Source organism: Seriola aureovittata, chromosome 12 (genome assembly GCF_021018895.1).
Source record: "Seriola aureovittata isolate HTS-2021-v1 ecotype China chromosome 12, ASM2101889v1, whole genome shotgun sequence".
In the NCBI taxonomy this organism is placed as follows: domain Eukaryota; kingdom Metazoa; phylum Chordata; class Actinopteri; order Carangiformes; family Carangidae; genus Seriola; species Seriola aureovittata.
Window position 1 is genome coordinate 26,316,773 of NC_079375.1, and position 11,431 is coordinate 26,328,203.

General features: G+C 40.6%; 1 protein-coding gene and 1 long non-coding RNA gene across 2 annotated transcripts; one reads left to right on the forward strand and one right to left on the reverse strand.

Moving 5' to 3' along the window:
• Nucleotides 1-1,159: 1,159 nt before the first annotated feature.
• LOC130178959 (uncharacterized) lies at nucleotides 1,160-3,243 on the reverse strand. The gene is made up of 3 exons (XR_008829212.1): nucleotides 2,925-3,243; nucleotides 2,664-2,738; nucleotides 1,160-1,555 (listed from the first exon to the last, which is right to left on the reverse strand). It is a non-coding gene; the product is annotated as an uncharacterized LOC130178959 (long non-coding RNA).
• An 828-nt stretch (nucleotides 3,244-4,071) lies between these two features.
• LOC130178870 (uncharacterized) lies at nucleotides 4,072-9,999 on the forward strand. Its single transcript, XM_056391435.1, has 3 exons — nucleotides 4,072-4,140; nucleotides 5,578-5,690; nucleotides 6,023-9,999. Exons 2-3 carry the CDS (start codon nucleotides 5,591-5,593, stop codon nucleotides 9,634-9,636), a joined length of 3,714 nt encoding a protein of 1,237 aa, XP_056247410.1. The 5' UTR covers nucleotides 4,072-4,140; nucleotides 5,578-5,590; the 3' UTR covers nucleotides 9,637-9,999.
• The last annotated feature ends 1,432 nt before the right edge of the window (nucleotides 10,000-11,431 follow it).

Consider the following 11,431-nt stretch of genomic DNA (forward strand, 5'->3'; position numbering starts at 1 on the left):
ATCCATCGTCTTCGGTTTACCCGGATACAAGTAAGGGCTGGGACAACGCGGTGACGTAATTGAAGTCGTTGACTACGTGAATGATTTGCGTCTGTGTAATCTATTTGAACAACACGGCGGCGTCTACCAGCAGCACGACGGAGCACGTGGAGCAACACCCAGCAAAAAGGCTCGTTCACGGTCCTGCAGAGTTTGAGAATACTTTAATCTTGACACCAACAGTGCGGTAGTCTGCAGACTCTGCAAAGTGCATCTGGCATATCACTCTAGCACGACAGTCATGCACGAGCACATAAAGAGGAAACACCATGGTGCAGCGAGTCAAGATGGCAGCAAAACTTAATTGCAATAAAATTACTGTTAGGTAAATTAAAAAAAATAATCGTTAGATTAGTCGAATAATCTAAAAAATAATTGCTAGATTAATCGTTTAAAGAATAATCGTTTGGGACAGGCCTAAATGAGTTGCATCAATGTGTGACACTGTGTGTTTGCAGCGCTCTGCTTCCGCTCCTGCTGTGAGCGAGAAAATACACATCCACGACTTGTCGACAAAGACAACGCACAAATGTACAAAGTGAAATATGGCCTTATTACTTTGCTGACAATCAAGGCAAGTCCAGACACCACAAAGCCTGTCTTTAAAAGATGCTTTAAACCCACACAGACCAAGGGAGTCAACACACAAACTTTTTTTCACAATTTGAGTTTGACGAGGCAATTAATAGGTAATGATAAGTGTTACATTGGGTTTTCCTTTTGAGCTAACTTACCAATGTATGCTCTGTATGCAAACGCAAGCTTCACACTGGTAACGTTTATTTTACCATAACTTGCAAGCTGATAAAAAAATCAGGCTTTCACAAGTATGCAGATCAACAACACCAGTTATACACAATCAATTTATACTCATTAAGTACTGGTAATGGAAATCATGGCATGTACATTTTTGTCAATAATTATTTTTATTACTAGAAAATACGCAAGGCCTCCATCAATCAATGGAGCTCAAACCCAGGATAATTAGCCTGCAATTACAGTAGAGCACTAAAGTAGACTGAACACAAATGACTCACTACACCTCCTTGGCAGAGGCTTTTTCTAGTTTTCTATCTAGTCAAATTAGATTTAAAAATTACAATTAATGACAACAGGCTCTCTCCAAAGTAGTTTACAGTATGCAAAGGCTTTCAAACTGAAAACTGAAATATTAAAATATTGAAACATTACCATAATTTATATTAATTAAAAAAAAGAATTTAAGCTCCATGTTCTGTCGGACGCCAAATATTTACTGGGTTTGGCATCTCCACCTTACTTTTCTAAAACTTATTTTGTTCCTCCACACTTTTACAATTTCAGTTTAATTTACTCACTGTTCAGTAATGTTGTCACTTTATAGTCAAACATTCATTTGAACATGGGAAGAAATCAAATATTCTAACTTACCTTAAAAGTTACAGCGTATTAACACAGCAGAGTGTTTAAAGTAGTTGAGCTTTTGGTCCAGCAGAGGGCGCTCTCAACCTTCACTGTCAGATTGACTCAGCCAGACCTGTGGGATATAAAGTGTGTAAGAACAAAATCAAAAAGATGATCTGTAGATCAACCATGACAGTTGTCTACTCTTATTTTACGATGTACTTAAAACATAATTGAGAGTGTTTGACTGCTATGACTTTTACATAATGTATTGACATCAGGCAACTAGTTGTTTACTGTTAAGATGAGATAAGGTGAGATAAGATGAGATAAGGTGAGATAAGGTGGCTGAGGCGAGCTGCAACATTATTTCTTAATTTATTGCTGCAGTGACTTTCTCCAATAGCAGTATAACACAACTGTTGCATAAAAAGCTGGAGCAGTAGCGAATGTAAGGGTCTAAACACTGAACATCTGCAGCACTGCACTTACATCTACATCACATCAGATTTTCTAAAAGGAACGGTAACCAGACAGCCATAACTTTTTTTTTTTTTTTTTTTAAAGCTAAGCCTATTCTTTTTGCACAATGCCTGTACATGGTATAAACAAATGTTAGTATGAATGAAAAGCATTTAGGCTGAGATGCACGTTCAGTTAGGAAGCAGTTTTTACTGGGTTAGAGAAGCATGAAATTGGTCCGGAGGTGATGGCCAGAGCTGTTTTGGGTTAGAGGAGCTGGAAGGTTGTGGAGCATCCCCAGCGTCCTCTTTCTTGATGCATGGCCTCTTAAAGAAACTTGTCCAGAGAATTTTTTTGACAGTTTTTTATTAATATAAAACCTTTAGGCCTTACACTAGCTAGCTAGCTGGATGTCCATCATCTGTTGCTGACCGCCGACAGAATAGATCAGGCCGCTGCCTGCGCTGTCAGACCCACCCCAAGCCCAACCTTTCATTATAATCGAAGTGAAGTCTCTCCATCCATTACACTTTTTTCTTTAATTGATTTCAATAGTGTATGAAATACTAAAAAATAATTGCCAGTAGGTCATCGTCCATAACTATGTTTATGACATTATACAATAAGAATGCCTACACCTATTACAGCATATCTCGCCTGAGATTACTACATGTTGCTATCATAAATTTTGTTCTGAAATATTCTGCAATAAAATTCTGCAATACTACAAACTGCCCCTAGAAACTGTATGCTATCCTTTACAGAGTCAGTGTTCACACCTGCAGCTGTGTTTTCCCTGCTCCCTCCTATTAGCGCTGCCTCATCTGGATCACTGGGCTGACTCAGGTCTGAGGCTGCAGAAGAAGAAGAACAGGAACAACACATGCAAATGTTACAAACATTAGCTAGCTGTTAATAACACACAAAGCTAAATAGCAAGCTAATACAACATACCCAAAAACTAGCTGCTAGCTATACTAGCCATATTTATTATCACCTGAGCTAGCACCTAGCTACATCTTCCCTGCTTCGCATTTCACCTGTCGGGTCTTTGGATGTTCAGAATTCCTTCTCCTTCACTTTTTTCTTTTTAATTCTTCTCTGCTCCACCTTTCTCTTTTCTCTGCCCTCCATCTCGCCCGAAGTAGAGTACATGTTATCGGTAATTAGCTGACATATTACAGTCCACGGCTCACCGGGGTTGTACCACTTGAGGAGGGGCCGCCCATTTACCCCCCTACCGCAAATATAGACTTGATTGCGGCTCACACGCAGGGAGGGAGACGGGGCTGCCAGCGATCACTTCAGGTGGTTTTCTACTTTTATATAATGTCATATTGTTAGTCTACACAATAACCAGTCTGGACGCTAACAGCCCACCGGGAATTCACCTGTCCCTCCTGATTACCAGTCTACTACTGACTAACGGGCTTATCTCAGAAGGTATGGCGTCACCACCGCGTCACTAGTTTAGCTAGTTTACGATGCTGGTAGATATTAATAAATTACATTTATATGCTCATGGTTACTGAAAAATTACCTTAATATTTGAATTGTGGTCACTCACCGATCTAACCAGGTATAGCATGTCAACATTGACAACGGTTAAAGCAATTACACCGTCATAAAAAAAATTTAAATTTAAAAAAAAATAACGTTTTTTAACGGTTGTGTCTGGTCAACGTCGATCAGCCCCTACACACACTAAATGACAACATTATGTTTAGCGTACTACAACAACAAGTTTAAGCTAGTAAGTGAACTCTCACCTCTCCCGTAGAGTACGGCAGCGAAAGGGGAGAGGTAATGGCGGGAGACCCTCTTTATGGAGGGGACCCCACGGAAGTAAACGTAGGGATACAGGAACTGAGTCTCAAACGTTCCGCATCGTAACTCTGATTTGAGACCTGCAGAGTGACTGTTCATAGCTGTGGTGTGTTAATAGTTACGAGGCCGTGGTGACATTCAGGACAACATCACTCCCTCTAGTGTGATGTTAGATCAGAGCAACGGCCACTTTCTATCTCATTGTGTTTGTGTTGTTTGTCTTTCAGATGATGAGCACCCAACTGTTTGTTCAGCCTCACAGAGCAGCTGGCATGACTAGGGACTCTGGTCTGTCTGGTTTTCCTACCTGCATAGTTTTACAGGCCACGCCTCTTCTGGGAAATCAGTCTGATTCTCTCCTGCACCCCTTCATTCAGATGGTCCCTCAGAAACCACAGGACAGCTCAGAGGACCACACACTGTTCTACTGTAAGTACTCTGATGAGGGTTTTTGTTGTTTGTTTTTGGGTTTAAAACATCAGTCATTGTTCTGTTACAAGCAAGTATAATGTGATCTTTACTGTATGTGCACCTGTCATACAGTTTTTGCTTACGTCTACATCCAACTGAGGTTTACCACATTTGCACTAAGTATACAGATAAGCAAGCGACAGGGCCCTGATCCCCACCCTGACTCTGGGTAACATGACTGGAGCCACTAAAGTGATCCTGCCAGTGTTAATCAGGTAACCTGCTTTACTGTTAGTTCTATGTTGGGGATAATCACGATCAAACATTTGGAAATACAGTTCCCATAATTTGGAGACTTTGGGGGTAAAAGGGCAGTATAATGTTGTCATGGATTCAGGTCGTTAGCTGTGGGCTTCAACTTGAATCCAAGTTTTGTTTTTTTTTAAGTAGCTGAATCAGCTGTGATCAGCTCCTGTTTATAGTGTATCATGGATGTTCAGACAACTAGTCAGTGGATATCAGTGATAACTGTGATACTGAAGAAAACTTAAACATCATGATTGGGAACCAATTTCTGCAATAATTTTTCTCTATGAAGGTTTAGTCACGATTTATATCTGAGAATATCGTATAATGCAAAAGTGTATTTCACAGTGAATCTAAAACCAGGTCTATGAACATATGTTTAGCTCACGTGTCTCCCTCCTTCTGGTTTTACTTGTTTGGTAACAAACTGAGACTTATAGTTTCTCCTATTTATGTTGGTCACAATATCAAAAACACAATTTAGTTTGGCAATCTTTTAAAATATGCTGTGATTTTTATTTATCATGAAAAGTCGTTACCTTTGTAGAATTAAAATGTGTGAGCTCCCTTTAGAGATGTGTCCAAGTGGCACATCACAACAATTACGTCCTGTAGCCTACTAGTCGGCACAAATGTTCCTCTTGTTATTGCAGTAGTAGTAGTACAGTTGTGGTAGAGTGCATTACTACAGAAGCTTTTACTCTTTGACAGCCATTTGTCTTTGTGCACAGTTGTTGCTGTATGCAATTCCACATTTGGTTTCTGTTTTTCTGATTTTCTTTAATAGTAAAAGCCCTATAGTAGTAGACAAGTGACATGATCAAATATATGCTGTCTTTGCAAAGTGAAAAGTTTTGTGACTTTTCTACTATTATGTTTGACTAATTGTATATTTATGTTTTTCTGATTGAATTTTTTTTTCTTTTAACAGTAGCAACGTTATTTCTTAGGTTTATTTTCATAAATATTTCATTAATTCATTCACCCAAATGGCCAAGGACCTCCATTTCCAGCTACAGTAGGTCGTCTTATTGTCTTGCTCTGTAGCAGAAGTGACGTATTGACTGTCTTTGTGAAAGACAAATAACAGGTTGGAGAGAGCAATAGTCAGAGAAGTGAACTCACATGCAGTTGTCTTTTTTTGTCCAGTTCAGACTGAGCAATGGACTTTAAATCAGGAGGAACGATGGAGGTTGCGGCGCTTGGCCGCCCTTTCTGCCTCGGAATGCTGTACGACTGCCGCAGTGACTCACTCGTGTCTGGTAAGAATTCAAATGTAAATCCACCAACCTCCTCGACTGACACCTGAAACAATTCGGTTCACCATCCTCATCCTGACCGAGCAAACATCAGCTCATCATGTACTCGTCCACATCCCTCAAAATATGACAGGCAATAATAACAGTGTCATGATAAATATAATAACAGGTCATTTGGTGAGCTTATTCATGTAAAGTAATAATACCACTAATGATAATACATTTTTTAAACAATATATTTTCAACTCTGTGCGGTAGAGACATTAATTTTAAATTTTACTTGTATGAGTATCTTGATTGATGTAAAAACTTGATTTTTGCTTCTTGTTTTGCAGGAATGACATTGTGGGATCTCAATGACCTCAAACAAAATATAAGGGAAAGACCACAGAACTATAATGATTTTGAGATAGATTCATCTGTATCAATTGAGAGCAAATCTTTAGCTCTAAATGTTGAAGGATCACTGAAGGCAAGTTTCCTGAGTGGACTGGTTGAGGTTGAAGGATCTGCCAAATATCTGAATGATCATAAGACATCCAGAAATCAGGCCAGAGTAACACTGACGTACAAGGCAACTACAAAGGTCCAGGAACTGTCAATGAATCATCTTGGACGAGGCAATGTGAAGCATCAATATGTTTTTGATAAAGGAATAGCCACACATGTAGTCACAGGTATTCTTTATGGGGCACAAGCCTTCTTTGTGTTTAATCGTGAGGTATCCGAAAAAGAAGATTATCAAGACATTAAGGGCAAGTTGAAATTGATGATCAAGAAGATCCCACTCTTTGCTAAAGAAGGCAAAAGTTCCCTGAAACTGGAAGAAATGGTCGAAGAAAATGTGTTCTCCTGCAAATTCTATGGAGACTTTTCCCTTGAGAAACCTCCAACATCCTTTCAGGATGCAGTAGAAGTCTATCAAAGCCTCCCAAAATTGCTGGGAGCTAATGGAGAAAACGCTGTACCAATGAAGGTCTGGCTGTTGCCACTGACAATTTTAGATTCTTCTGCTGCTCAGCTCGTTCGTCAGATAAGTATAAGATTAGTTCAGGAGGCACAGAGTGTCCTGGAAGACTTCAGTGAGCTGGACATGAGGTGCAACGATGCAATGAGGACAACAACTGCTCAGCAGTTCCCACAGATCGCCAAAAAACTTAAAAGTTTTAAGGAAATGTTCTCAGAGTTAAAGCTGGAATTGCAACAAAACCTGGCAAAGAAACTTCCGTCAATCAGAGGAGGAGGTGAAGAGGAGGCTGTGCTCGCAGAGATCCTGAAGAAGAGACATTCGTCTCCTTTCAACAGCAAAAGCCTCAACGAGTGGATGGACTGCAAACACAGAGAAGTTTACACTTTAATGTCTTTCACCAACATGATGAAAAGCACAAAGATCATCCAATCTCAAAGTGATCTGAACAAAGAAACTCTCAGTGCAGAGCATGCTGTGTGTTTTGTTTTCACCTCACTGGGAAGTGATGAACCTTACCTCTCAGCTTTATCAAACTACTTAAGAGGAACAACCGAACCAGACGACGCTCGACATCCACATACTCATGATGTGGAGAGGGAACAGTGGTTTGCCTCAAAAGAAGTAGCAGATGAAATGAGGCATAAAGCAAAGCTGTTTATTAACTTTGCAGAGGCCAACAAGGAGAACAAGAACATAAAGTTCCTGACAGTGGGTTTGACTAACGAGACACAGAAAGGTTCAAGCATCTACCTTTATAAAAACAGCTTTTCTGTCAGTGAGAACTTTGAACCTCTTTCAAAACCTGAAACTGTGACAGGAAGTGACATAAACCACAACAGTGTGACACTGAAGATTTCTCCACCCAGATTTGGAGCAGAGAACATCACCTCCTACTGTGTGGAGTACTGTGTCAGAGGAGAGGAGGGATGGCAACAACACACAGCATCAAAGGCTGAAGAAGTCACAGTGAGTGATCTGAGTCCTGACACTGAGTATGTGTTCAGATGTAGAGCAGTGACCTCAGTAGGTGTTGGACCAGTCAATGAAGTCAATGCTTCCATTAAAACATTGCCTTGCAGTCCTCCTGGAAAACCTCAAGTTGAACCAAGCTCCAGTGAGATATCAGTTAGCTGGCAGAAACCTGCTGAGCTTGGACAAGATGTCCGGATTTGGAGCTACATCGTGGAGTACGCCCAAACAGACAAAGAGGTGAAAGAGGAACATCTCCAATGGAAACAACTGGTGTCAACAGCTGCAGAGGCAATAATTTCAGGGCTTCAGTCAGACACAGAATATGCAGTCAGGATCAGATGTGATTGTGGTTTGGTTGGCAGAAGCAAGGAAAGCATCACCGTTAATGTCTGCACAACAAATTTCAAACCTCTCAAAGAATACTACAAACATACAAGTGAAAGGATGAATTCTGAATCCCACTCAGGTTACAAACTGCCTCTGACAGAAAAGGAAATCAACATAGATGGATGCCGGAGGTATGAGTTTGGCAAAGAAAGCTTGAGGAGAAATCGCACCATAATTCTTCTTGGAGCGACCGGGTCAGGAAAGTCCACTATGATCAATGCAATGATCAGCTACATTGTTGGAGGAGAGTGGAAGGACGGTTTCAGATTCACATTAACTGATGAGGATCAGTCGAGATCTGGAGCTGAGAACCAGACCTCTGAAGTCACTGTGTACAAAATCCACCATCAGGAGGGTTTTAAAATAAACTACTCACTGACCATTGTTGACACTCCAGGATTTGGAAACACAAGAGGCATAGAAAGAGACAGGATGATCGTAGAGCAGCTGCGTAATCTCTTCTCCTCTGAGCTTGGTGTCAGTGAAGTTGACGCTGTGTGTTTCGTAGCTCCAGCTTCTTCAGCACGATTCACACCAACACAGAAATATGTGCTTGATTCAGTTCTCTCAGTCTTCAGCAAATATGAGGCAGAAAACATCAGGGTTCTGGTGACATTTTCACACGGCCAACGTCCACCAGTTCTAGAGGCGATCAATGCTTCAGGTGTCCCATGTCCTAAAACAAAAGACGGACTGCCAGTTCACTTCAAGTTCAATAATTCAGCGTTGTTTGCAAAAAACAAATCATCTGAAACACGGAGCCTGAGTGGGAATGAATCAGATGAAGATGAAAACTATGATCAGATGTTTTGGAACATGGGGACAAAAAGCATGAAGAGGTTTTTTGACGCTTTGAATGTAATAGACACCAAAAGATTGACAATGACAAAGGAGGTTCTCAGAGTAAGACAGCAGCTTGATATTTCAGTTGAGGGTTTGCAGAAGCAGCTAAACCTGGGGCTGGACAAGCTAGAGGAGATAAAAGACACAGAAGAACAACTTAAAGAACTTGAGGGAGAGATCACCAAAAATAAGAATTTTGAGTTGGAAGTCACTGTCACAAAGGCTGTTCAAATTGATCTTTCTGGAACCGGGAAATACATCACCACCTGTCTTAAGTGTCATTTTACTTGTCACGATAATTGTCCCTATGAAAATGAAGATATAAAACACTGTCCTGCAATGGGAGCAGATGGAAACTGTACTAAGTGTCCAGGCAAATGTCATTGGCGTGTACATTTGAATCAGAAGTACAAATGGGAGTACAGGGAGGTTAAAGGGAAAGAAACAGTCAAGGAGCTGCAGGAAAAATACCTTGAAGCCACAGAGGCTAAGGCGCCTGTGCAGGCACTGATCGACAAGCTGAAGGCTGAATATAATGCTGTGCAGGCTGAGGTGGTGGCATTGATGAGGAGATCTGCCGAGTGTCTAAACAGACTAAAAGAGATATCACTGAAGCCAAACCCTCTCTCCACTCCAGAGTACATCGACATGCTCATTGAGGGAGAGAAATCTGAGGCCAAACCAGGCTGGAGGAAACGAGTTCAGGCTCTGATAGACATGAGACAAAAAGCTGAGATCATGGCTAAAGTAGAGAGAGGAGAGACACTGCTCAAATAGTCCAGAGGGATCACTAGTGTTTTTGTCAGAACGGAGGTAAAATCAAGACCAATATCAACCAAGTCCATATTAAGACCTGAACAGCTTCCACCAAGACAAAGAGGAGATCCATTCTGACTCAGATAATAAAGACAGAACAAACAGGACAGAAAGTGATGAACTGAGACAGTCTCAATACTGAGAGACTGACACTGAAATGACTATGACCAAGAAAAGCTCAGAAATAAATGTGTTTGAGATAAAGACTAAACTGATGACTGTTTACTTCTGTACAAACATATTCCAGCAGGAGTTATTTGTCTGTGCTATTTACCAGGAAAACACAGATTTACTGAGTGTGACCAAATATATGATATAACACACAGGAGTAACATATTGGATATTAACTTTTTGTTATTTTTTGTTTTCTGCTTGAGATTAAAATATATTTTCATTACATCAGTTTATATCATTCATGTTTTTTTCTCTGGTTTATCAGCTTCTTTTTATTTTAACTTTGTTTTTATCTACAATTAATATATAAGGAAAAGACAGATTCACTGTGTTAGAGCCATTTGTATTTGTGTGTGTGTTTGAGTAATGCACTGGTTGCCACAGTAGGTGGCGTATTGAATGGCAACACATGAAATGTACAAGTAGAAGAGGAGGCAATTACTCCTCAGGTGTGTTGCTTACCGGGGAGAAGCACACAGTTTTTGACCGTCGCCGTTCAGAGCCCAATGTTTAAGCCTTTTGATTATTTTCATGTAAGTTATTGGTATAACGTATGTGAGTGAAGACCAAAGGCTGTTTTGTTACACGGTAAATAAATACATCATAATCGGAAGCACAAGTCGGATGTTTTGATTTATCTTATGGAGCCACCTCATGACGACGCGTCAATTACGCATCCCGGTAGCAGCCCCTCATTGTGGCTTAGGTTTATTTAGTTGAACCCAAGTCATTACATAAGTCAAAAACTAGGCTTCAGTTAGTTCGTTTGCCATCGCTTCATGGAGGAAGACTAGACGCTGGAGTTCCAACATTTGTTTAGCAGCCTGGAGGTTGTTTACAACTGCGTTCTTGGAGTCAACAGCTGATTCATTCATCAGGACTGTACGTCACGGCGCCCACCGCTTGCAAGGTAAAGAGTAGCGCTACCAACTTTATGGCCATACTAAAAGTGTGCACACAACTCTGTGAGTGTAATCCCAATGCATTGGTCGCTAAAACAACCCTGATAAACTGAACTTTTTCTCGTTACTTTCATCTTGGATTGCGTTGAGGTGTGAATTAAAAGACATTATGGACGGTAAACCAGACGTGGCTGCCGCGGAGCCCGCAGCTGCTGCAGCCTCTGTGGAAGAAGGAACTGTTAATGGGACAGAATCTGTAAAAAGTAAACGGTTTATTACATTAACACACAAAGCTCTTGTTGCAAAGATAGAAAAGTTACAAAATGTAAGAAGAGACAAATTACGTAAGGTTAAAAACCTGAGAAATGTAACTCAAGAGCTTATGCAGAGTGGTAATGCAAAAGAGGTAAAACATACACTGGAAAAAATTGTGCTTTTGTGTGGGGAAGCCAAACATGCTCATGTGGCTCTGTTGCCTCTAATGTCCACTGAAGAAAGTGAGAAACAAGATACTTGGTTTGCTGCAAAAATGCTTGTTGAAAATGGTTTCATTGCTGAGGTTGAAAAATGGTTAAATGATCATGGTGGTGAGGATGGTGATGATGGTGGCAAAGATGATGTTCACCCTGAGGACAGCATATCAAATGTTGCCAGTAAACATTCTCACCGAAAAAGCACAT

Excerpts from the sequence above, each read along its gene's own strand:
- LOC130178870 (XM_056391435.1), top strand. The coding sequence starts at position 5,591 with ATGGACTTTAAATCAGGAGGAACGATGGAGGTTGCGGCGCTTGGCCGC. Across the intron at positions 5,691-6,022 it reads CAGTGACTCACTCGTGTCTG|GAATGACATTGTGGGATCTC; the intron begins GTAAGAATTCAA and ends CTTGTTTTGCAG.